Source organism: Solea solea, chromosome 1, assembly GCF_958295425.1.
Source record: "Solea solea chromosome 1, fSolSol10.1, whole genome shotgun sequence".
NCBI classification, from domain to species: Eukaryota; Metazoa; Chordata; class Actinopteri; order Pleuronectiformes; family Soleidae; genus Solea; species Solea solea.
The window spans coordinates 41759992-41787301 of NC_081134.1; the positions used below are offsets into that span (position 1 = coordinate 41759992).

General features: G+C 39.4%; 2 protein-coding genes and 1 non-coding gene across 4 annotated transcripts in view; 2 read left to right on the top strand and 1 right to left on the bottom strand.

Annotated features, from left to right (window-relative positions):
* Positions 1–25380, top strand: part of pomp (proteasome maturation protein) — a 40638-nt gene extending 15258 nt beyond the window's left edge. The window contains exons 1-6 of one of the 2 annotated variants that reach the window (XM_058648189.1): positions 22845–22980; positions 23278–23375; positions 24161–24221; positions 24584–24685; positions 24792–24885; positions 25043–25380. In XM_058648189.1, coding sequence (XP_058504172.1) covers positions 22978–22980; positions 23278–23375; positions 24161–24221; positions 24584–24685; positions 24792–24885; positions 25043–25110 — 426 coding nt within the window. In that variant the 5' untranslated portion in view covers positions 22845–22977 and the 3' untranslated portion in view covers positions 25111–25380. Of the gene's footprint in view, positions 1–22844; positions 22981–23276; positions 23376–24160; positions 24222–24583; positions 24686–24791; positions 24886–25042 lie in introns of those variants that run through there. The other variant, XM_058648268.1, reaches the window with a different exon arrangement.
* On the top strand, positions 19060–22208 carry c1h11orf65 (chromosome 1 C11orf65 homolog). Its single transcript, XM_058645636.1, has 9 exons — positions 19060–19086; positions 20450–20533; positions 20632–20724; positions 20801–20854; positions 20929–21114; positions 21318–21448; positions 21566–21727; positions 21850–21905; positions 22071–22208. The coding sequence occupies exons 1-9, from the start codon at positions 19060–19062 to the stop codon at positions 22079–22081; spliced, it is 804 nt and encodes a 267-aa protein (XP_058501619.1). The 3' UTR covers positions 22082–22208.
* On the bottom strand, positions 22585–22656 carry trnac-gca (transfer RNA cysteine (anticodon GCA)). Its single transcript has one exon. It is a non-coding gene; the product is annotated as a tRNA-Cys (tRNA).
* Positions 25381–27310: the final 1930 nt, after the last annotated feature.

The following is a 27310-nucleotide window of genomic DNA, read 5'->3' on the forward strand; positions in this document are numbered from 1 at the left end:
ATATTCTGTTAATACTGTTAATATTTGTATATATCACTCATACTCACCCATTGCCCCACTGTACATACTACATCTCAATAAACCACTTTATTATATCTATAGTATAGAATATGCTACTCTTTTAAGGTGCTAAGTTAGATGCATTTTGTTGTCTGTGTACCTGCACTCAGCACAATGACATTAAAGTTGAATATTATCTAATCTAATTAAAAATAAATAAATAACGCAATCAACCACAATGAACAGCCAGTGTTACTTCATTCACTAGACAGTTCAAGGTCTCATGCAAACTATTACTTCTCCATGGAAACATGTACAGAATGCAATTTATCATTAAAAATACATATTACTTAAACATCAGTGCATCTTCACATTTAAATAAAAAACACAGCAGGTTTTCAATCCAGTCGTGCTTCATCAGCGTCTTCCTCACAGCCTCCTGTCCTGCTGTAGTTCCCATGTGCTGCTACAGATGAGACGGGCGACTCCACTGACCTGTGTGTAACTGCCCTTTATTCATGTCCGCTCGTGTGTGCTGATGGGAAGGTACAGTAATGAGTCTTAGTTTATGCTTGTGGTGGCTGCAAACAGCCAACTCCTGCTGTCAGGGCGTTACATGTGTAAGCGGGTGATAAAAAATAATGAGTTCAAGTTTACTTTTACTCGTGCACCTGCTGGATTGAGCTGACCCTGCAGGGTGCATGGGTGAGCGCGCACACACACGAGGAGTAGAGGTCAGTGGGAGCTTTGATTTGTATCATGAATTCATTTATCACATACTTTCCGACAGTTACATTTGCTCCACTCTTATGCCTCATTTATTCCCCTCATTACTTTTGTGCCGATTTGACCTGTCAGGAATTAATCACAGGAATAATGTCATAATAAACACATCCTCCTAATTATAGGAATCATTTAGTATCATACAGTAATTAGTATCATTATTTTCCATTGTCTCATGTAATTGGCAAGATATTAGCGTGGCATCATGGTTTGGGGTAAAGCAGGTAAATTATTTATGATTGTGACCGTTTGTTAAAGCAGGTTTTGTGATATGATGCCACTCTAACATCACTGTCTCAGATTAAAACTGTAGTATGCAACATTTTGACATATATTTGTTGTTGGTACTATTATTCTGCCTCTGTTTTGTCTTTGAATACTGTGTCCTTCAGCTGAAAACTCTGGCTCAGTCAAGCAGTACTATCAGACCTGACTGAGGGAGTATTTGTGTATATACAGGCGCACCACAGAGGCGGGCGGGGTTAGAAGCATTACCCATCAAACTGCGGAATGTTTGGTTTGTGAGCGGTAGAAACTTTGAGGCGCTTCATTACTTTTTCAGTCATAATCCAACCTGTTTGCAGCTGTCTTCATTTACTAGCACACTGTTGACTTTAATGAATCACGTCCTGTGTGCGGTAGCAAGAATGTAGCTGGGTACACACGCACATACATGTGGAGCTGAGGCTTGATGATGATAATGAGCAATCATCTTTGTTTGATCTGACACAGTTGTTGTTCGACGTTAGTTTGAGGGTGACAGACATCTGTTTATACTTAACATTTGTGCATCTGTACTTCATTTTATATTCTTAGCAACTTTTACTCCACTACATTTCCTAAATAAATTGTGTACTTTCACTCCAACACATTTCCCCTAACTATATCAAAAAAATCAGAAGAAGAGTTTACCTTACTGGTTCTACCCTGCGGTCGTCTCAAGCACAGGATGGATACTGGGCCTGTTCAGCAGATGGATTTGCTGAAATTCTTTTCCAGTGGTTTGCAAGCTTTCTGTGAAGCTGAACACTCTTCTTCCTGGCTCAACGGCGGCCTGTGCACGGCTCTTTTATCATCGCATGACTGGTCTTCATTTTCAGAAGAAGTTGGTTTTCAGTCTCGCTCTTCTTGGGGACTGAAAAAACACTTTACAATTTCAGCTCATAGGATAGGTTTAGTTTGTCGATATAACTCACAGGGAGGTTGACAGCACTATGGGAGTGAGCTATAGTTTTTGTGTATAGTGTAAAAGCTGTAGTAGATGTACTGGAAGTTATGCACTACAGTTTTCAATGAGCTTCACTTAGCAGCTGCAAATCAGGAGAGGATCTGGTTCTGTATCCGCTTTTGTTGAAAACACTTTTTGTGGGACACTAACCTGAAAACCTTCACTCCAGTCAGTATGCAACAAAAACCTGATTGTATGGCATTGAGGAAGTGGGAACAGCTGTGTTAAATAGTTTGTATTGAATCTGAAGTCTTTGAGTAAGTCTGAGGTCACATGTCACAACTTTATGAGATCCACCTGCAACATCTGTGTGCCACACATGTTGCCTTTAGGAACGTGGTAATCTTCAGCATCTGAAAAGCAGAGCCCATGCAGCTTGGTCGTGTTTCGGTACATGCATGTAGTGCCATAATGTTGGTAAGGAGGTTCAAAGTTGGGTCCTCGGTTTAAGGAGATATAGAGTTAGAATGTGTGGTGCCAATCGGAGGAAGAATATCCCAGAGAATTCCAAGACTTAAAACATTGTGTTGATGGAAGCACAGTAATAAAATATAAAGTACCACTGTATGCTATGCATTTAATTAAATTAAAGATATATGTTGCAGAGTTAACTTAACCCTGACCTGCCAGGGTCATGTTTGCCAAGCAGGATATTTTAAGATCTTCTAACATTCAGGGTTTTTCAGTACGCAGACTGAGAACTGCGTGTTATTTAAACAAGGTTTATGAGATAAGATCCTGTTCAGACTCTGACTCGTGTCCTTTTCTGTTTTATTCCTGTTATTAGGTTGGGGGGGAGGAGGGTGTAGATACAACGAGTGGAATCTCATTTAAATGAACTGTTGAGTTGAGTTACTAAAAAGAAGGAAAACAAAGCTGTAGAACCCTTTTACGAGTTGGACTCACATTGTTGAGGTGGTTAAAATGAAACATATTGTGAGGCAGACTCGGACACAGCTGGGCTCGGCTGCGCCTGAGGGACTGCACGCAGTGAAGGTCAGTTGTTATAGCCTCAGCGTAGCTTCATCTGTAATATCACCAAAGAAATGCACTGCTGTGCCACTGCATATTGCTTTGAGGGCTTTTTTTTTTTTTTTTTTTTTTTACATAGTCAGTTCTTTCATAAGGTTTCACATTGTGACTGTTGAGTAAGCACAGTCAAACCTGTTTCACGGAGAGTCAATGAAGGATTTATCTATATATAAAAATTTCAACTGAACATAAAAATTTGACCTGATCTGTCTGAGACTGACATAAGAAGAGGAATAAATAATATTCACACACTATAATTCACATGAGGCTGATGTGCCTGTTGGCACCAAGTAAATAAGACAATAATAATTCACACTGCAATTTTAGATCTTTGGCAACACTCCTATACAAGTGATAAGATTTACATCACCCATCAACCAAAGAAACTTAAGAACTTCAGTTAAGTATAGTGCCCAAGATCAGTGCATGCTGCTCAAACAACTCAAAGGAAGAATCACAATCCAAAAGGTTTGTGTCAAATTTGTTGGTCAACTTTTGACGAGCAAAGATGTAAGAAGCATTGTGAAGTGCAGGCGTTTAGATGTTTATAATCTCTGCATGTGTGTGCATATTAAAACCACATTGAGGATTTTAATGAACCGTATCAACTATACTGTCTGCCTGAAGCAGCTAATCACCCACTTAAATTTCATTAGTCTGACTATTAAACCTGCTGTGGGGAACGCTTTACTTTTTTAGTCTTTTAAAATGTAAATTTTATTTCTGAGTTAGAACAATGTTTATATTTTTTATTGATTTTTGGTGCGTAATTGTCTTCTTTTACACTCGTATATAATTATATATACATTATCTCACACAAGCCTGTGGATACACCCAAGTGTTTGACAGAGATGAAGCTGTGGCTGTTTATTATGAAACATCAAGAAACAAAAGGTCACATGTGTTTATTAGCGGCACATATTCCACAGCATGTCTCTGACATCATTCTGCTGTCATTTCTTTATTTTTTTTTCATCATAACACATCATTTGCCAGTCTCTTAGGTCTTCGGGTCATCAGAGAATAACAAAACAAGACTTGAAAACACAAACCTGAGCTTTGTTAATAATGAAAAGTCAAGAAAATGGGTTTTAATTATGTAGTGTTTCACACTGTTCCTCTTTATACAAGAACCATGAATATTCCAGCTGTCGTTTGCCCCCTTTTTACCAAAACTTGGCAGTGAGTGAGGAATACATAACAAGGCTACCCTTAAAAACACAGCTCGCCGAAGAGAACCAGGCTGATGGGAACACCGCTCAGTGCGTTGGAGGCTGCGGTTTCCATTACCATCCATCCAACAGTGGATAGATGTGAATTTATGTAGAATATAGTGTGACATCTTATGTACTTATTTATTGATTAGTTTAGTATGCAGCCAATAACATCTCCGTTAGACAAATTAACAGTTGCTTGCAAAAATGTAAAATATCATCAGCAGATCACAGAAATGATTTACAGCATTGAAATATCAGATCTGAGCATTCATGCGATATGTGTACATGATAACGATGATTTAAGAAGTGATTTCCTCTGAGATGTGAAACCAGCAAAGCTGTGGGACTCTGATATCACTGGTTATTGTGCTCCAAACGGTTGTTGCTGCTCTGCCAAAACTCTGTAGACCTGCACTGTATCGCACGGTCACATCTGCTGGTGGCTCTAGTTCTTCCAAGGAAAGAGGAGACAAAGGAGACACTAATGTACAAGAGAAAAGAGACAAAGCAGCAGGAAGAAGGACTGAGACAGAGAGGAAGGACAAGTGGACAGCTAAATATGGTGATGAACAATGAGGGGAGGAAATGAGACTGAAGGCAGAGAGGAGGATGCTCTTCACATGGCCATGGCCATTATACAAAGAATTGGAAAATGTTGAGATGTTGTGTGTTGGAGATGCATGGTCCAGACAAAATGACAATACTGAGATATTTGTAATTAGTTAGTTTCATTCAAAATACTACCGTGGGTCAAGGATCTAACAACTATCACAATGCAGCTTGATTTTGCCTCTGCTGAGCCTACCCTGCCTGGTCGTTAGTGTCTTTCTTTCTTTTTTTTTGTGTAACAAGTGTAACTGAATTTCCTGAAGTGAGTGATTTTGTCAGATCTAGCAAAGCCACCACAGAGACCAATAACGACTCTGACATAAGTGAGTAAAATGAGTTTAGACTCCCCTAGAAACAGACACTTTATCTTCCTTTTAGCCTCACCCCAGGGTTTATTTCACCAAATCTGACTCTAACAAAAACAAATGAAGACATCTTGTTGATTTTTACAACTCAGCTCTGAGAGCAGACAACATTTCAAGTAGCAGTTATATTTGCATTCAAATTAGACTTCGGAGGAAGTCAAGAAAGCGGGTGACTGAAGTTGTCCATTTAACCGCAGCAGCATACATCAGCTGCCTCCTATAAAAAAAGCTGCATCAGCAATAGAGGGAAACATTTATCATACATACAAAGATGCACAAAGATGCACAAATGTATGTTGTTTTTTTTATATTTCACTGAGCACAATCAGGATAAATATGCATGAAATCACACAACTGCACTCATACATTATTAATGCAGCTATGTCAGTGATCATTGTTGTGCAACTTATACGAGTGTGTGCACATGCATGTGCTGCACGACAAATCCATACATACTGTCAGCATTTTAACCAACCAACCTGCACGTGTTGTGCGTGTTCATTTCAAACCGCCGCCTCCGTGTTGTCGTCGGCCGACGGTTTACAAATTGTAACTGTCGAGAACACATTATGGTAACAGAGCAGCATCTTATATTGTCTGTTTCCTGGGTGAAGCCCGCTTTTCCGTCTGCGCTGCTGCCAGCTTCATGATCTCCCATGGGAAATTGCTTGATTGGATAAAGTCTGCTCCACGAAGGTGATATTATCTTTTTGTCCGTGTTTGTATAACTCAAAAAGTAAGGATGGATTATAGTACATTTTCTGGGGATGGAGGTTATGGCCCAAAGAAAAATTAATCAGATTTTAGTGATGATCTGGATATTGGATGACCTTTCGAGTGTATAGAGCTCTGGATGTCACATGACTCACCCCTTGTTTACAACGCCACGATGGCTTGAAAAGCTTCTGCAAGAATTAATGGTGCCAGTGCCCATTTCAAGCCACCAGAGTCCACGGCCCATTTTAAATCCATACAGAGTAATATCGCACAGAAGTTGACAGAGTAAATATAACTGACTCTTATCATGTCACCGCGGTGCCTTTCACAGGTATGGAAATTCAGGTATTCCAGACTTGCCACAATAACTGATATTTTCTGATAAACTTTCCCTCATCCTGCTCCACAGAACTTAACCACTGCAATAAAAGCATGTAAAATAGTTAGTAAGCATTGGATTATATGACGTGATCACAACACAAGCGGAATCCGTTGCCTTTGGGTCTTCTGTACTCGTTTTGGGTGCATTTTATGGCAGTGATTCACCTCTTAGTAAAGTTACAGCTGGGTAAGAGACACATTTTCTGGTATATACTGTACGGCTTCCTGCCAAAATGACGATTATTTAATTCGGACTGTTGCATGATGGGATCATGTGATGTCTGTATATGTTGAAAACTGAGGCCCTTTTGTGATTTCTGTAGTTTCTCTATGTGCTTCAGTTCATAGTCCCACTAGCTTCATCTGCATCGAGGAGGAGTTTCTGTTTTTCATCCCATATATACAATAGACTCAGAATATCAATCGCTTCATCTCTGTTAGCTGTGAGTGAGGCCACATATATACCTCCTTGTTTTTTCCACAAGATTCTCAGCCCGAGGAAAACAAAACATAAAATGCTGGATGTGTTTGGAAGATTTGGTGTTCCAATCCTAATCCGCTCTGAACAGTGAGCAGTACACCTCTGTTCTTAAATCAAAGAAGAGATGTATATAACAAGAACATGGTGGTTCCCTGGATTAATGCTGTTCCTGTGCTCAAATGGCTTAAGATCTAATTATCAATGTGTCGCGTGGAAACATGAATTTCTTCATCCTTTGACAAAGTATCTGTCGTTAATGCATTTGCTGATCTGACACAATTTTAAAGACTTATAAATTAGTTTGAAGCAGGTCCGTACAGATGATAGCCTAAACAGTTCCCGTGTCAGTCCATTAATCTCAAGGTCTTAGAGTTGGTTCTATTAGCTGTTTTTTGGTGGTTTTATATGCTCCGCATGTACAGAGACAAGGAACCAAAGAGTGAATCTGAACTCACAAATGCATGCACATAACCAGACTGCACCTACGTGTTTTTGAGTGCTTTTCAAGGGATTTCACTTTTATATGATATAAAAGTTGAGTGGGTGGGAAAATGAAAAAGTTCCCACCCACAGGAGGATAAAGTCATTTCTTAAAGGCAGAAAATACCAGTGTAAACCTGACTCATATCAAACTTATACTCGGGGGGGAAAGATTTTTTTTTTCATTGTGGGCCAGCACTAATACAGACTCATTTGGCATAAAGATGTTGAAAAAATGACTCCTTTATCGATTATCCTTTATCTGCCCTGGTAGATTGTGCCTCACATGGGAGACGTCTATAAGCAGCAAGAAAATGGAAGTGAAATCAACACATGGGAGAAGCTCTGTTTGACTTTCAGGGAAAAACACGAGTATGACTTGAAAAATAAGGAAATTGTTATTGATCCTTTCACCAGACTCATGCAGCAGGCTAATGCATTTCCTCCTTTGTTAATTTTAATTAGATTGAACACAGCAATAACTTGAAGAGTTATGAAGATTGATTTCAGATTAAGCTTCTTTCCGTCCCGCTTCTTTGTTTGAGACGACATCCTGCAGTGTCCACATTAGCCTGCACCGATATATGAGAGTAACAATTACTCAAGATTTCCTTGGCACTGATTTTTTGTTTATTCCAGTTTTTGTTGGTACAATGATCTGATAATAGTAAAAAAAAAAATAGATGAAGACATCGTGTTGAAATGAAAGGATCTTTATTGTCATTATAACCAAAATTGCACAACAAAATGACATGGTCAGATGGAGGGTTGATCAGAGCCACTGCGACTGAGTGTGTCACTGGATCAACCGACCGAATGAGTCTATAACATTCATACATGTTTTGCTGGTGGGAGGAAACCGGAGAGCCCAAACTCCAATTTATCTTCTCCCTCTTCACCTATTTTCTTAAATTCACTAAAAACCAATCTTTGCATGTAGTTAATTGTGGGACCACGTTAATCTGCACAGTTTGAGGAGGATCTTGAACACTTTTAGACGCCTTATTACTCATTCTGCATGAATGCAAGCATGAGCAACACGATGTGCGTGACCCTGCTTGTTGGTAGGCTGGCATCCTTGGCATGATTCATTTCACTCTTCACTCTGCCAGCAAATCTCAAACTGTGAAACCACAGTTTCCCCCCAGAAATCCTACATTTGTATGTAAAAATGTGTAATCATTTCTACGGTAGTGATCTCAGGGATGAGATGGATACAGTGGAACTAGAGATGACTTAAACCGTCATGATCCTATGATTCATATTAAAATGAAAATAATGCCAGGAACCAGCCCTCCCTTCACTGATTCTCTCTATCATCGGCAGCTTCTTCCAACATGCTGTTTGAGCAGTCAGGAGCTAATTAGGAGTTACAAGGAACATCCTCTCATTCCCAATAGGATTTTGGTTCTCGTCATAATTACACAAACTGTTTGGAGGTTTGAGGGCTAAATATGACTTTGAGCTACTCTTTCTTTCTTTCTTTCTTTCTTTCTTTCTTTCTTTCTTTCTTTCTTTCTTTCTAACTGGAAGAGGCAGAGCCTGAGGAGGGGGATTGTTATTCGGCTGGTGCATCACTCTAGTCCAGACTGCAAAATCCATGAGTGTTTGAAATCATTAGATAACCATGGTGACATGTATAAATGCTGGTTATAATAAAATAACTCAGTTTGATGGTCTATGGGAAAACGAGCCGACTTCTCACTTGATTTATAACAAAAAAAAAAAAACATTTCTTAGGAGTAAGCGGAGTTCCTGGTTTTAGTAGTTTAGTTTTAGTACCAGGTCTTCTTCAATAGCACATGATGTTGATTTTGTATATTATGTTCCCAACTTGAGGCAAGTAGACAATAAACACAGCACATATGAAGCTTCAGTCGTTGACATCTATGAATTTAAGATTATAAAACATCAACATGGAGCTGCCACGTCGCAATTCTTGAGGCATTAAAGCAAGAGTTCAGATTTTTAATACAGAGCTGCAGATACAGTCCATTATATTCAGAGGTGTTCCTAATTATCTGACCACCTTGTGTGTGTAAATATTAGATACCACCATAATAACCGTCAACATATGTAAACTAGATTATTCAGCCACACACACACACACAGGAAACAGCTGATGGGCACTCACACACAAATCTCTTAGACCCTGCTACTAAACGACTTTACTCCCAGTTAAAAAGCCTCCTCTTCCTTCACATAGAGGATGTGGATCAGTCTGTGAACCCTGTTCAGACTAAAGTCAGTATGTAGACGGGTTTTTTGTTTAATATTGGCCTCCTGCAGCTCACACTCATCCTCCCTTCCCCCCCCTTTTACTGGAGGGAGCAGCTCTTGGGGAAGTTCTGGACAGACACAAAAGCTATTACCAGACTTTCTGAACGGTGCTGCCCTGCACGTGCCGACACCGAGGTCACATCCGCTGGCAACTTCTTTTGTATCGGTGTCAGCAGTGACGGCTAAAGAGAGGAGCTGCATATTAGTGTTGACAAGATATTAACAAAGTGGTAATTTAACAGCATTGTGCATGAGAAGCCATTTAGTCTGTACTCACGCTTCACACTAAGGGTACAATTTCCTTTTGGCTGATTGCATTTGATGAATAATTATTCGTGTTCTGTGACGAGTCATTTTGCACTGATTGGCTATTTAAAGCAGTGGGACAGTGATAGATTTATTTTCCCCTTTTAAACCTTTATATACAGTGCCCAGAGGAAGAGAAACATTGTTCACCCACCATCCTGGTTATATTTGCGTTAAAATAGCACATAATGTGACTGACTTTTTTAGGCTTTATCAAATCTCATGGACAAATCTGAACAGGGACGCTCACCTTAAACAATGGGACCATGAGTCAGGCTGCTAAATATAATAATAAAAAAAAAATATCTGGACACAATCTGTGTGTGTGTCTGTGTCTGTGTGTGTAAAGTATTTTTTTCAGGAGGAAAGGTCAATGGACAAAAGCTGCACAAAAGGGAAACACCTGTTCTCTCTCAGTGTACAACACACACATTCAAACATGGTGGCTGAGGGAAACTCATCACCAAAGTCTGTGGCGTTCATTAACGGGGGAAGTCATATTTCTGTGTATTGAATCAGATGTTTGAGTTTGTACCAACAGGCTGAGAACTCAGCACACTGACAATATCACACTTTTGATTATTAATGAGCGGAAAACTACAACATGCTGCGTTGGATTAACTTGAAAACGTGTCACGATTTGTAAACAGCGAGCCGCGTCTCATGATCATTAGTGATACACTACACTTCTGCTGTTTCACATGCACAGGAAGATGAGAAGTTGTTTTAGTGGCAGTAGATTTCTAGTTGCATTGTGCTGCTCCAGGGAAATTGAGGCTCCATCATTCATTCACATGATTCAGACTTAGGTCATTGATTTACAAAGTATGAATGCTTGAGGCAAACAAACAAACTCCTCTCAGCCTCTACAGAGTTAGTCCCGCTGATGCTGATGCTCTGATCTCTTCACTGAGAGGTGGAGAAGACACGATAATTACCCCCTCTGTTATTCACCCCCAAGGGAACTCATTTTTCTTCACTTTACAGAAGTATCACAAACTTTTCTTGCAGAGAATGTAACGGTCAGTGAATAAACTTCTCTCTCAGGTGTCTGCCTTTAGTTTCAACCTGTATTTTGCTCTGCTGATTGCTTGTTTTCTGGAGGCCATTGTGGTGAAAAGGATGGTTTGGTGAAAACAAATGTGTTGACCTTAACATCATCTTAAAATTATACAGAAATACAGTTAATACCTCATCAGTGATTAATAAAGGAAGTGGTAATGAAGACCTTCAAATGGTATTTTGTTAACCGGAGGATATTTGCTTACATTCAATTATATTGTGGAGGAAAACAGGAAGCCTCTTCTAATGAAACATTGACCCCTGTCAGGCTTCTGCTTAATAAGGAGACAAGCAGGAGCCACCGATGTCTATGTGTTCGGCAATCATGTACAATTTAAAATGGATAACTCCTCCAATTACCATTTCCATCATAAGCTTCTAAAAAGTTTGTGATTACATCGCTATCACAACTTGATTACTATTTAAAGGAGAGAGCGATGGAGGTAACATTCCCTCAGCGGAGCTCAATCACTTTCAGATTAGTTTCTCTTCCTGCAGCTTTATTGTCCCCTTGTTAGCAACAGATGGAAACTGTTTCCAAGCCTGAAATGGGTTAGTGGCAAAACAGTGTCTTGAATTGAGCATTGTCTTTTACAGTTTTTACATATTTATGTCAATATCAAAAGGCAACAATTTACTCTACAAGAGCCAAGTCATACTTTCCACAATCCATGTCAACGGAGAGCCGCTTCACGTTTTGCAAATGCACATACTTGACCATAGTTCCATTCATATCTGCATGTGTACTCAGTCTCCCCATGTCAAGCTATAGTGCCCACAGTTGGCATCTTCTTCATTGTGTCTTTTCACCAAAACAAATGTGTGCCACCAACTGGACTGCCTGTAAGTGTTGTGTTGCAGCATGAGAGCATGAGCAGTTGGCATGTTTGGTCCATGGGTGGGGTCCGAGTAGACCACTACGTAAAAGGGGAAGCATTAATCACATGGACCCTAGCACACCTCTGCAGACATGCAGATGTGACAAGTATGATGCAAGTCTATCCCATACCATAGGTGTTGATGTATGTTGGACACAGTACATTTCAGGCTGTACGTATTATTGTGCATTCAGGCCAAATGTGTTTTTTCATATAGTATAGTATTACTCACGTGACTGCTCACCACTTTCTGCCATTTCCTCCTCCATCATTGGTTTATGCATCATGTTTATTTGGGCAAAGACACTCGCATCATTGATTGCCTTGGAAGGTTTCGACAAGAACAGCTACTTTAGTCTCTGTGAAAACATAACCAGCTGCATTAATGTAATAAAATGTGCTTTTCTTCTTCTTTCCATTCCTGCTCTACTGTGTTAATGTTGCAAAAATTCAACAGCATTGATAAGTCAATATAAATCAAGCAAAAAATGGGCCAGTTTAAGCCAACGTTTTTATTGAATTACACTAATGTTAAGAACAAAATGTGCTCTTTGATGAAAGATAGTGTTTTACTCAGAAATATCAACATTGAAACACGGCTGGAATAAACGACTGGGTCAACAGAGAGAGCTAGACAAGTGGATAATGATAAGAGAGGCAACAGTACAGTGGACAGATGGAGGAGGTAAAGATGAATACAGAAAATAAAAAGAGGAAAAAAGAAAAGGCAACTTATTAGTCATCAGTCAACTACTTACTCTTTTAACCTGAAAGGATGCGGCACAGAGTGAAGACGCGAGGCAGCAGCGTCTCAGACTGCCAATGCCCACACACTATGCTGCAAATGACAAGAAGGTAGTGGGTGGAGGGGAAAAAGGAATGAAGAGAATTAACACTTGAACTACAGGAGGTCTGATATGTTCAATGTGTAGTATATTGTACAATTTTAACTGATTAGTATAAGTGAATCTCAAATACAAGTGAGTGCAATTACAACGATAATTCTTGGGAGGCATGAAGGTCAACAGCAAGAGGGTTACTATTACTAACTGTGTGGAGTTTGCACGTTCTGCCCATGTGCGCGTAGGTTTAACTAATCGAACACTGTAAATTGACCGTAGGTTGTTTGTCTCCGCGTGTTTGCACTGCGATGGACTTGAAACCCCGCCTTTTGCCCTGTGTCAGCTGGGATTGGCCCCAGCCCCCCTTTGCGAGCCCCCTATGTGGAGGATAAAGTGGTAGACAATCAATGGCCCTCATTTGTAAATGAAATGTGTTTATCAATATTCCATGGTTGCATACCAGCTTTGGTGATAAGTCAATTGATGAGTCCAGGCTGCACACCAAATGTCATCTTTATAAGGAAAATATCCAAAAAGTTCCATTCATTTATAACCTTTGCAGTATAACAAAAATAGGCACTATATTCCCACAAATGCTGCAGTGCATGAGTATTTAACTGTATCTTGTGTGCAAATTTGATTGCTTTCTTTGTTGTCTTACTACTCTCTCAAGGGGAGATGACATCACAAAATAACACAGTGGCATTGTGGGGTTCAAAATGCCTGAGTTATCACTGCAACCGTCAGACAAACTACGCATGTATGGAGCACGATCCACGATCCACGAGTCAGCAGAGAAGGAAGACGAGAAAATGCCAAACCATGAGCTCCACCGTCTCACTGTTTATGTCCTCCTCCTCGTTCCCTCCTGCCTACATTATTAGGTTTACTGGAATCAGCTGTCAATTCTTATTGATTTAAATACATTTGTGCTGAAGTGCATTCCCTTATTCTCTGCATCTCTGTCTTGTGCACTACATAAACATGTCATTTATCTCTTGTATGTCTGATGGAGAAGCTGCCAGTTGACACAATTACTCCGGCAATAAAGATAAATGTTTAAGGCCGACATGAGTTGGAACTTTTGCAGTACCCATAATATTTGTTAGAGCCAAGTCTCAGTGGGTCAGTGAACCAGTGACAACTCAGTAATGCTAATCCTATACTGTAAATCATGAAATATGTGCTACATTGTTAAAAGTTCAACTTTTTAAACACAGATGAACTGTGTTTCTTTCTTCTTTCTTCTGCTTCCTTGATAACTTTTGTTTCCTTTATCTTCCTGAGATCATTTTGGTTCAATTTATCTGTTTCTGTGATGGAATACACCTCTAATATCTACATACAGGAACATACTATGCCATTCGTTTGGACTTATTTTGGTGGGTTTTTAAGTAAGTAAAGACATTATTTAAAACAATGCCCTGTTTATATAAAACCTTTTAAGAGCAAGAAAGTAAAGGACCACATTGGGAAACTTCTGTTCCCGTGAGGATAAGGCCTAGTAATCCAAAGAGCCATTTGACCATGGACACATTTTCATTTTAAGAAGAATAACTGAAAACTGTATTTCAGTGATGAATTGTACCTCCGTTAAATTCACTCACCTTTTCCAAGGCTCTTTTACAGACCACAGTTTTGTCACTTCCTTCTCCTCTACCATCTCTGCCTCCTCTCAACAACCCCTTTCAACCTGCTTCCTTGTGATTCAGCATGGATAAAAGGGATCAAATGCTTCTTAATGTGAGAGTTAATTACGGCTTTGATGGTGCTGATCACAATCTCTGACCTTCTCTTGTAGTTGGACGACCATCGCCCACCAATCAGTTTGCATTCACTGCAAGTCAGTGCTCAGCTGGGTGTTACACACTAATTCAACAATTTGTCATTAGTCCTCAAAGGCAGCCTGACCCTTGATTTTGACACACTCCTGTAGGCAGAAAAATGTAATTTTTGCTCATGTAGATGAACCTTGCACCATTTTTTAAAAATACTAATGCTTCAAAACCATCAATGAAAGCTTCTTTGGAAACATTTTGGAAAGGGCGTGCCCTTTCCAAAATGAGGTGACAAAATAGGTGACTGGATGAATGACCTCTATCACTGTTACTTTGGGTTTAAAGGGTTAAGCCAATCAGAGGGGTATACTCAAGGGGACTTCCTTCAATCAAGAAGTACTGTTCTATAACTAATGCCACAGCAGCACGTAAACTATAATATCTAAGACTGCCATTGTTGTTCACAAAAGTCATTTGTGCTCTCACACCAAAGTCGTGTACTGTGGCAATACCACTAGGATGCAAATTGTCAAAACAATGTTATTATAGTGATCGATTATGGTCTTTAAGTCCCGGTTTGCCACAGTGTTATAACATCTGCTCATAAAGTCAGACAGAATGACCCAGCGTGAGACTGATGGTGAGATCAAAAGTAAAATGGACAATCTGTTGAGGCTGGTGCAATTGCATTATTTGCTCTCTGTGATTGTGCCATTTCCATATTGATGAATATTTGGAACATCACAGAGAGTAGAAACTCCGGCACATCTAATTAAATACGGATATGAAAATATTGCAAACAACTCAGTGACGAATGGGGGTGGTGTTATTTGACGCCTTCAACCCCTGAATGTGACCATAATATGCCAAACTGAATTGAACACCAAATTCAAGAACATGTTTTATTGCAGGTGTGGGATGTTTCTCTTCTGCCTGTGCATAATATATTTCTGTGTTAAAACCAGGGGGTTATATGTAATAGTTTGAGCCAGGAGAACATTTTTCTCTACTCGGTCCAATGACTGAAGCCAGACTAATATAAAAGCCTGTTCTGGTTGAGAAATTAATTAACAGAATAATCCCCCTAATGAAAAAAACAAAGCCTGAAATAAGAAGAAGCTCTCTGTTTTGAATAAACATGAATTGTATCTGATACATGCCCTCAGGCTTTGGTGAAGATATGCATTGTGTGCTTGCATAATGCATTATGTGCATTTGCTGTCCAGTTAATTCATGTCAGCAAGCATCCTGATTTTGAATCAAACATGACTTGGACCTGTCTTTATCTGTGAACCACAGAGCTGTGCATATAAATATCCGCCAGCTACTAAACAGACTTTTTGTGTAATTTGCACTGGGAATTAACTTTGCCTTTGGTCCAAATATCTCAAACTGAGACAGCAGAATTAACAGAGTTAAAGAGGTTTTTTGTCCTGCTGTCACAGTGAAAGAAAAAAAAAGGCTTGTGTTTCACTGGGACAGGTTCAACTCGTATTTTTAGTCAGTATCTTATTCTGGCTAGTTGTTCTCTTGCCAACATCTACTGTGGCTGCCAGTCAGGTTAAATTGTGCTATCTTATTGAATTATTTCATATCAGGGATGCCACTTTTTATTCAAATACAGAAGTTTGAATGTGGGATGTAAACTTCACATTTGAACTGAAATAAGCTGCTATTGAAGTGGTACCACCTTAGAAATCAGCAGAGGGCACACACAAGGTTTCCTACACTATCGTATGACGAGTCAGCAGCAGCAGCAGCCACAGCATCTTAGAGACGAAAGTACGAACGTCAGCAGTACATGAGGGAGACGCCAATCTAACAACTCTCTCTGCATGTTCTTGTCCACACATGTAACATTGTAAATAAAGAGACAGATGCACTCTATCCCAATCAGGATGACAGAGTTTTAAATTAAGAATTACCATCATTGACTATAAATTTCAGTGTTTTAACTGCACTATTACATTTGAGTAAAAAGCTGTTGGAGCTTCCTCCTGTTGTATTGTAAATTATGGGTCATTATAAATGTTTACGCATGATTTTGGGAAAAAGTGATAGACCCATTTCACATTAGTCAATACTAAATGTATCATTGCATAACACATTTAATAATTCTATATATCAAAAATAAAATCATAACTGTGTGTGGGTGTTAAGGCTGTAAACTCATTTAAATTAGTTTCCATTGCTCTTTATCAGACAGAGCTCACAACTCAACTACATTATGTGCTTTCAACACTTCAGCTGCACTGTGTGTGAGAGACTCATGTGCATACACACACTGACTCAAATCCTGTGAATGGTAAAGGTAGACAGCCAGAGAAGCTCAGGCTGCTTGGTAAACAGCTCCATCTACAGGGAAAAAATGATCTATCTACTTATCTGGTCACATAGTATATAATGTAATAATAATAATGTAATATTTGCCTGTGTTTTTAATGTATCACTGTGACCTCAACTCCTCCTAAAATTGTACATTATTTCATTACAGTTTTTGTCAAAATTATTGTTCGTAACCTGTCTTGTATATCTAATCTTATTTATTATGACGTGTGCTGCTGACCTCTTGGCCAGGTCACCCCTGGAAAAGAGATTTTGGTCTCATTGAGTTTTTTTTACCTGGTTAAATAAAGGTTAAATAATACTAAAAAAAGATCTAATCTCATACAGGATAATTGCATGCTTGTAATTTAACCTCAACAGAAATAAAAAATGTCCAATGTTCATAGCACATTGGACAAATCCACTTAGTAAAAAGATTACCCTTCACACATTCTCCCACAATTGAAAATCAATGGGAACAAACCATATCTTGCTTTCCCCCTGATACAGGTATGTACAGTACTCATTTTTATAACATCATGTTTTTTAAAAAAAATGCAGTTTTCAACTGTTTTACTGAAAACACTTACTTCAGTCTGTCCATTGTAACCTGGCCTGGATTAACAGCTGCAGGTGGTCTTCCACCACCCAAACTACTAGTTTCTGGTTTGAATTCTGTTGCAGTCTGTGATGGTGTGTTTTATCTTCTCAGTATGGGTGGTCAATACTGTGTTGTTCTACATGACCAACATGTTTACATCAGTTGTCATACCATGGTGGACTTGATTCACAAAACTAGATGGATCCTTGTCTAGTTTTGGAAACTGCACAATCATGGCACACAATTGAGTCAGTGCCAATGATCAGATATCCCTCACACACAGAACAGAGAAGAAGGGGAAGATCCTTTGCCGTCTTATGAGTCGACTCTGTTGACCTTGTTCTCTGTAGTGTTGAAATCCAGCTAATTAAATACCAACTGATTTACATCTTGATTAAAGTTGCTTAAATGTCAAGGACACAAACGGATTAAAATATCTGAAGAACTTCAAACCATTTACAGGGTACTACAGGGTCAAGTTACAGCCCTCAAGTAATTGGGGGGAAAAAACCTATTCATTCCTGACTCCTTTTCAAATGAAGAACATTTCAAAAAGGTTGCTCTACAATACTATATGCTATGTAATACTAGAATAAAAGATCAAGTGACAGGCCCTCAAAAATGTAGAAAAACCTGTGAAGTCAAATCACCAACTGGGTAAATTAGGACTGGGCAAGTAAATTTGGCCTTAGAGGATTTTAATACTGGGGCAAAATATATAAACATACCTTCATCTCTTTTTCTCTTAACACCCTTTTTTTCTTCTAATCTAAACTATTCAATCTTTTACAGAAATGGCTAATTTATGAGATGTTTTGTTTAAAAAAAATCTTGAATTTGCCACAGACGGTTGCTCATGTCTTAAAACTGCTTTTTGATTTAGTTCTTGTAATCTTATCGGAATAAAAAGTTTTTAGGAATTCTGATAAACAAAATAGTTTAAACAAAAAATTCAGATTTTTGAATTGATCTTCTGGGCCGGACATTTTTGACCCACAGGCTGCCAGTTGCTGTTGTAAAGTGTTCTTTGGTTACATTGAAAAGCATTTTTCAGTCTGTGGTTGGGAATTCAACTCCAGTATTTAATGCTCTATATTAATACTGTGATTGACATCGGGTGTTTGCACATTCATTATTAATCTGGCAGCTTTTTCTTTTTTTTTTCGGTCAGTCAGTCAAGATACAGAGACGGACGCACACCTTAGGATACTGAGAAGTGACCAAGACAGACAAAGAAATGAGAAATGGAAGCACAGCAGCCAGGCAGACATGACACAGTAGCTATGTCAAGAGACACGTGTGAAACAGCTCAGGCCTTGTGGCTTGGCAACCAAGATGAAGAAATATGAGATTGGGCAAGAAATGGAATAAGGAGGGCACAGCAGCCAGCACAAAATATGCCAAGTTAAAACTAAATTGAATGCACTTGTTTGTAGATGTACCAGGAACATTTTTAGATGTGCATGAACATGCACAAATACACAGCCATGTTACATGTTTGGACGAGCTGAAATAGAAATGCAGTTATGGCAGAATGTTGACCACGGAAAACCACAACTGATTATGACACTGTGAAGGCCCAACCAGGAAGTAAAATGACTGATGGATGTTATTTGGACATTTGTGGACAGGGGAAAATTGGCTGAAAGTGTGATGGGTGGCCATAGTGAATGGAGAGAGAAATGGAGACAGCCATGGTAGAGATGGAGAGATGGAGACAGGTCAGCACAGCGGGACATGATCAGTGCAGGAGTAGCATGGCAACCATGTTTACAGAGACTCAAATTGTTTCACACTCAGTGCAGTGAGATTTCCATCATTTGTGATATTGCAGATGGTATACGATAAAGAACAGAAGCTTCATATGGAAAGGACAGTGTGCCATTTATTATAGTTGACAGTAACACATACAACACAAAACCAAAAAGTGTTTCTGAATTCACGTTTCACTTTTTAACACGGTTAGATGTGAGAAGATTCCTTTTTGGGCGTGTTTGTGTGATATTAAATATTAGTTCCTTGAGCAACAACTGAAGTTAACCTGCTTTCACAATAAAAGCACACATGCTCCGTGTGTATCATATTCCACTCCCTGGAGGTGTGGCTGCCCTAAATGAACATATTTGCGCTCAGATGTCTTGTAATGTGTAGCCTGTACTTTATGAGGTCATGTCTGTGTACTTCGGGAATGTACAACAGAGCTGTCGTCAATGATCTTGGGCGCCACCTTAAAGGATGGTTTTATTTTGAAAGCTATGCGGTTTATTATGGGTAGTTACTTGGTAACCAAATAAAAAATGAGTCAGCTCAGCGAGAGAGCCAGTTTAAAAACCATGAGGTAATGTTCTTTTTTATATGAATTATTAACTCTTTGTCCTCACAGGCATGTTGGTATGTCACCACTGTGAGGTTTTCACACTGACTGGAGAGACTCCACGTATGCTTCATTAATATAATATCCATGAACACAGCAAACAACAGTAAGCAGTTCCTGAATTCAGAAATATCAAGATAAGCAGATATTCTGTTCTCTTTATGTAGGAGAGCTGACTCTAAGTGGATTAGCAGTAAGATCTTTGATATGTAGTTTTGTGGCTGTACATTACACATTTTGTTTTATTTGAAGTATGACAGAAAAATCTTGAAGTTTTTCCAAGTTAAACTTCAATTAAATATTGAGTTTTGTCTTTGCTGCTACTTGATATTAAGTTCCCCACAAAGGTTATAATAGTGGTTGGTTCCATGTTTATATAACAAAGTGTCCTGCATGCATGCAAGTGTGAACACATTGCACAGCTGGGTAGATTATTACCTTTCTTTTTCATAAAACTAATTTCTTTAAAACGATTAATAACTGTGTCTGTTTACTAAATGTAATGCAATTAAAAAGCAAGTAAAAAGCTGCATAACATCAAAATAAAACACATTTCAACAAAATACAAGTAGACCACTGTGTAAACTTCAGCGATGTACTGAAATACAGAATTTGTAATAAGATTACAATAATTTGTAAATTAAGAATATTGACTAAAACAGTTCAATACAACTCCTCACCCTCCTTCCCTCTACTCAATGTGTCTGTAGCTCAGCTCACAGGAAGGTGGGCCTGTAGATCTGCTACAGCAGGCAGCAGCCAGGATCATTCAGAAAGCCTGGAAAAGATATGTGGTGGGTACTTTGCCTCTGCTGCTGCAGACAAATAAATGCTGGCATTATATCTGCAGACGCATGCACAAAGTAAAACTCTCATTTTCCTCCCATGCTAGGACAGAGAGGTCTTCAGGTATTTCAAACTTCTGATCGACCATTGCAACCAGCGGGATCCACAGTCGATCCTCAAAACTGTCAATCCTCGAGAGGTACCAGCAACAGTGCTTTTGCTAAAATACAAACTGGAAATAAAACAAATAGTGAGGTGAGACTTTCCTGTGGCAGGCAGAGCTGCTGGATGCTGCTGCTGGGGTGTTCATCAGGTTTCGACTTGGAGGGGTAAGGGTGTTAATTCACAACGCGTCGTCAAGAATCTTACTGTAGCAACCGGCCTGCTAATATCTTCTCTTTAGGTCACCTTCCCTCCCAACATCTACTATAAGATCTTCACTCATCGACCCATCACAGATGTGTGTGCCAGTAGCCCAAAGGACTACACCCAGCCAGGCCTGAAGAAACCTGCGGGTCAGATGCAGGAGGACCGTTCGGGGTGGTACCAACGTATGGAGAACAACAGCTGGAGGCTGTTCTACATAAAGGTGAAGAAGCTGTCAGAAAAACCATCACATCGTCCATATAGCTCTGTATATGTTAGTTTTTGGTGTTTCGTATACGAGTCTGGCATCCCCGAAATAAAACGATAACACACAGTGTAGTGTAGACATGTAGTGTATGACATTCAAGTTTCCTCCCAATGAGAACAGATGTTTTTAAGCCTGTGGTCATGTGTTGTGTCTGACAGGTGCTTCCCATCGCGGAGCCCGCAGAGATCGGTGCCGACAAAAAGATTGACTTTCACTACTCCAGGTTGCAGCGGCAGCAAGATGTGGACAGATGGAGGAAAAGGAGGAAAATTGAGTGGCTGAAGCACATGTGAGTTGCAGTCACATAACCACCTGGATACACCAGGCCGGAAAAGAGTTTGAACAGAGTGTGGTTGATTGAGCGTGAAGAGTAAATACTGTAGGTTCTCTCTATTGTACATTGTAGGTATACCCAGGGTCGTCTGCAGAATCATTCTGTGCATGGTCAAACGGCGACTTCTCAGCAGAACACGGCCAAGGAAATGATGGACACCGCTGAGGCAGATGAGACAGAAGAGAGGGAGCTGGATGAGCTTCTGACCTGGTCCACCACTCTCAGCTTTGAGGAGTAATTCACTCTGTTTGTCAACTGTAGATCAATGATGTTTTTTAAACTGGGTCACAGTTTGTGTCCCTCTCCTGTCATTCTGTGACCTTTTTTCACATAGTGCTCTTTTTGTGCCTGTGCAGGTACATGCAGGAGTGGAGATGTTTGGCCTGCAGTCACTCCTCTGAGCCCAACAAAGGTTCAACTGTTTTCATATTACACCAGTCTCTGAAGACTAACAAGGCTGTGTTTACATCAGCATGCATCGCATCATCTGTGAAAGGAAAAAAAAATCAATATTTCTTTGTTTACAATTTATTGTGTTGTGTTTGTCCTTTGCTTTCATCTTCCGCTTCTTCCACAGACCTTCACTGACATCCAACCCGGTGAAATGCATTGGAGTCTGCTCGAGAAACTGAAAGCAAGCAGAAGAAACATACAACTGAAAACAGAGTATACTACAGTACACACCAAGTGCAGGTGGAGAAATATAGAAAACAAAAATGAAACAGCAGTTATCTGACTTGAGACAGTGTGCAAGACAGTATGCATTGATTTAAAATAAAGATTTGTTTCAGACTGATTGATTAATATTCTACCTGTGTATTCAGTGAGAATGCTATGAACAAGGCTGTTTGTAAAAATCTTTGCAGTGCTTTTTCCATCAGGTCACTCTTGACACTCACTGAATTATATGAAATTATTTAAGTTACTTCTTCTTTTAATGTGCTTACAAGTCTATAATGTTGTACCTCTGCCTATATGTAGATGCAAAAAAAAGAGAAAGACAACAAACTATCTAAGAATATCATATGGGTCTAAGTCCCAAATGAGAAATTAGCTTAGCCTTAGTCAATTAATTGCCAAAAAAGGAGATGAGGGGGCACCCGGATTTGAACCAGGGACCTCTTGATCTGCAGTCAAATGCTCTACCACTGAGCTATACCCCCTGTGCTCCATAAGCATTTACCGACGTGTATATATAATAAACACTTTAGATATAATCACACCATTTTTTGATGTGGTGTTTGCTTGCTCGTGATTTTATGTATACAGTATTATACACACACTGGCTAAAACATCAATGATGTCACCATTTCTCTGTTCCTTGTATTGAAAATCCGTGTTTTGCCCTCCAGGAGGCGTTCCCATTGGAGCGTGATGTCGCATGAAAGCTGCGTATACTTCCGCTTGAATGCGGATATGTCGCAGTAAAAACGCGACTGTTACGAACGTTGAAGTGAAAAGAAAGTGGAAGCTACTAAGTCACAATGGTACGGGAGATGGTGATATCTGCGTTATTTTCTTATCCTGTGTTTGCTGGTAGCAGTGCAGTTATTTTTCTGAGGGCAAACCTTAATGAGTTTCACTTCTCCGAGCCTTTGCGCCGTGTTTGTGGATGCCGGTAGTGATGGATCTGATTAGTCACTGCAGCTAATGCTAGCTGTTAGCTCCGCTTTGAGTGATGGAGTTGGGTTCAGTCAGCTCCCGGAGAACGAGGCTTATTGTTAGATGTGAGTAGATGAGGTTTTTACTGTATGTTGATCCTTTCTGTCTCCTATATCTGACAGAACACCCGGGGACTCCGCTCTCAGCTGAAGGACAGTGTTCCTGTGTCAGGCCTCTGTCCTCAGGGACAGTATGGAATCCAGGACTCTTTGCGAAGCGGGTGAGTTTAAAATCGGCATTTAATTATTAGCTTGGACATTTATAACATAGGTATATCAATTTAATAATGTATAATAATAGCGGAAAATTGTATTTAATTAGCGAATCTATATAACTAAGCATGTTGACACATGACAAAAAATAGGTTTGTTGGTTGTAATGTGTTATTTTGCAGCAGACTTTTTAAATAAATGTACAAATAGTCATTGATAGTGACATTCACTTCCCTTCACCCACAAACACAAACTTAAGACAATTTGGTGTTTTCTTGTGTGAATTTACTCGTTTATACTGTACGTCAAACAAAACGTTATGGAATTAAAGTGAAATTACAAATTTTTAAAATTACTTTAAAAAGTACAATTACACAAAAAGTGCTCAATTACAGTAATGTTATTCTATACTTTTAAACTGTGTGTGAAAATAATGTTCATCCCCACTGTGTACTAGGTTTTAATTTTAATCACAACAACACAGCAATGGAAACACATGTATCTTATGTTTCTGTACTTGTTTGTAAAACTCAGTTTAAAAAAAAAAGTCAGTTTTACAAATGACTTAGAAGATTCCTTTAGAAAATGTATTTTCTAAAGGAATCTCATATCATAATCATCTAGTCATAACATGATTCTGGTAAGGGTGTTAATATTATATAACCTCATTTATATCTGCCTCAGAAATCAAGTATTAATTGAGGTATATTACACTGTAGGGAACTATATCACATATATACAAAAAATCCTAACCATGTCAAATACATTCTGCTGTTGTTCTGTTGCTGAGTAGCTTTACCAGTGTGAAGAATGAGCTCCTTCCCAGTCACCCACTGGAGCTGTCAGAAAAGAATGTGAGTAACTCTGAACTGTGAGAGACAAATGGATGAATGAATGTTTGAATGTTCACTCACTCTGCCTGAACTGATCTCTACTGATGGCTTTAATGTGCCTATTGTGGCTATAACATCCATCTTTATAATGCCTGTTAATGCAGTGAGGTTGGTGACCTGTTGTGTTCAGCCAAAACAACTGTAACTCGGATCATGCTGGTTTCCACCACACAGTGCAACATTAACGTTAACAACAGCACTGCTGAGAATAACCACCAATGATTGGAGTCTGTCAACATGCATTTCATAGGACCACCTTAAGAGTGAGGTCTGGTGACTGGTCTGCCTGTGTGTCTGACAGATGTTTTTTTTGTGGTGCTCAGTTCCAGTTGAACCAGGAAAGGATGAATTATTCCACTCTCAGAAACATCCAGGGTCTTCACGCCCCTCTCAAGCTGCAAATGGAGTACAGAGCAGCCAGACAGGTAACTTCATGTCTCCTTCCCCTTCGCTTATACTCCTCCTCTTTTTTTTCTCTGTTTAATCTTCACAACAGTCCTAAATCCTCATGTCTGTCCATCCTTCTTTCAGATCCAGCGCCTGCCATTCTTACAGAGTTCAAACCTGGCTCTAGATACGCTGCGAGGCGGCGACGAGTCCATCGGCTTTGAGGACATCCTCAACGGTCAGTTTCTCTTACATTACATGTCATTTGGCAGAGGCTTTTATCCAATGTGACTTACAATAAGTGTATTCTTCCCGTCTGCAGCCATCTTTGACCAAAGTGACCTGTCCTGTCTGTGTCAAATCTAACCTGCATTTGTGTCCTTTTCACCTTTCAGATCCAGCTCAGAGTGAAATGATGGGAGAGCCTCACATGATGGTGGAATACAAACTGGGATTGTTGTGAATGGAAATAGACACACACCCTCAACACCCAGTCATTTAGTTAATTCTGAGTTATTTTGTGCATTGTTTGTTTTTTATTGGTTCAAAAACAAGCCATTAAGTCATGTTCTGGGCAACTCGCCTGTCATCTTGTGGTAAAGTTCATGGATTCGATGAGGGTGTTGGAAGGAGAAGAGGGTTCATGGATTTAGAGTTTCCCTAAATAGACATTTTGTGCTTCATTTGTATGATTCCAATCCGGCAGGTGTTTCTAATAAATGTCATAACCTTCCTCCATTTGTACCATTTGTGTTTTCCTGGTTAAAATTGCACCAGTGAATCGTCTACATTTTTCTAAATATCCGCTGCTAAATGGTAATCGCATGCAAAAGATAATTTAACTGCTGTTTTTACAAGCTGGGCATCTTAAATGGTTAATCATTCATAGTAATATTTTCAGACGAATATCAGTTATCAGCATATATTAAATTGACAGTTAATTGAAGGCCGTTTAAGTGTTGTATAATTAAGTCTCAATAACAGAAACTGTTATAATACTGGTTCAAGATCATCAGGAGACTGCAACCTGCAAAGGAGGATAGAGAGATACATACAAACTTTATTGATCCCACATGGTGAAAATTCACATTGTCCAGCAGCTCTTCACATGTAAGTATAAAAGGCAGACAAGTATATAACAAAAGAACAGATAAATAGTAAAAGGCAGAAACTAAATAAATACAAATTGCACTGTTAATTGCAACGTGCCCATTGTTAGGGTGTAGGTGGACCGATCAACAGTCACTGTTAAAAAGCCTGACGACTGTGGGGACAAAAGATTTTCCTGCTACCTTTCTGTCCCACAGCGCAGTGAGATGAGCCTCTCACTGCGGCTGCTTCTCTGTCCCATCAGGATGTTGAGGAAGGGAGAGGGTCAGTGGTGTATCCCTTAACTCCATTGCAGTAACGCTGCAAAAGATTGCATGAATTAAATAAGCAAATAATGGTGATCGCTGTCACCCACAAACCATCATCTAATCTTGTGTGGAGAACCTTGTAAGAGCAGAGTGTTTTCCCCATGTATTAAAATGTACTATATCCCTATTAGAGGGTAGATTTGTGAATGAAAACAAGCAGACCCAGGCAAAAGGCTAGTCAAGGCCGGCAGTGAGGGAGGGGAGAGAAGAAACGTAGAGGTTCTGTAACTCACTGTAGCAATCAATTGAAATCTCACTGCCTTCGGACCAGCCGATTGAACCAGTGTCGGTTCCGTGTATATAAAGACCTTACCTCGTAAAATGTGTCTGAGTCAGGGTGTCACGGAGAAAACAACAAACTGTAAATGTCACGTGGTGGTGTATCACATTGTAAACATTAAATAGTATCAACTTTTATCCCTCAACAAGTCGATTTCAGCTCGTTTTGATATATCTAGTAGGACACGCTGTAACGCAATGCATGCCGGTTAATTACTAGTAAGGAAGAAGCTGTACTCTCGGTTAATTTCAAAGACAATGGATTTGTGAAATGTTTGGATGATACTAAATCTTAAGTAACCCTCATGGATCATAGTCTGTCTCAACAATATATTATGTGTCTTTATAATGAAACTTGCCGCACTTTTTATAGAGAATAAACGTTTTTTTTTGTCAAATGGTTTTGAATCGAAGACGAACAAAGCGAGTTGAGAGAGAAATCCGCGCTCACGCAGTCCACGGACTGAGAGCCGATTCTAGGACTGTGGGTTGAGTATTCTGTTGAACAGCAACTTCGGTCCTTATATTATCTCTTTAAGGATACACTAGACTATTGTTTACATGGATGGTTTTATAATAGATCGATTGTCTCCCAATAAAAGGAGAGAAGATAACGCCGCCCCACAATCCTTTGCGGAAGAGCGGAACCATTTCCAGCAAATGTAAGAATTAACACTAGCTTTAACACACACAATGTAATATAGAGTTTGTGTCTCTAAGGGGCCCCAACAGAATAAAAAAAAAATATATTACCATTAGTGACAACAAGCCTAAGAAGATAAGGATTAATGTTGAGAAACAAAATGATCTTGTCTCTGATTTCTCTGTGCCCTAGTGTTCTGTCAATATCTGTGCATCTCTATCTCATTGTCTCTGAGTATCTTAGTTTCTGTGTATTTGCCTCTCTGTGTCCTTGTCTCCATGTCTCTGTTTCTGCATCCTGTCATCTCTGTGTGTGTCTGTGTA

Bases quoted from the DNA above. Each gene is read 5' to 3' on its own strand.
- c1h11orf65 (XM_058645636.1), top strand. From the start codon at position 19,060: ATGGTAGAGATGGAGAGATGGAGACAG. The intron at 20,855-20,928 runs GTAAGGGTGTTA...TCTTCTCTTTAG, and splicing joins TCAGGTTTCGACTTGGAGGG to GTCACCTTCCCTCCCAACAT. The intron at 21,115-21,317 runs GTGAAGAAGCTG...TGTGTCTGACAG, and splicing joins GGAGGCTGTTCTACATAAAG to GTGCTTCCCATCGCGGAGCC.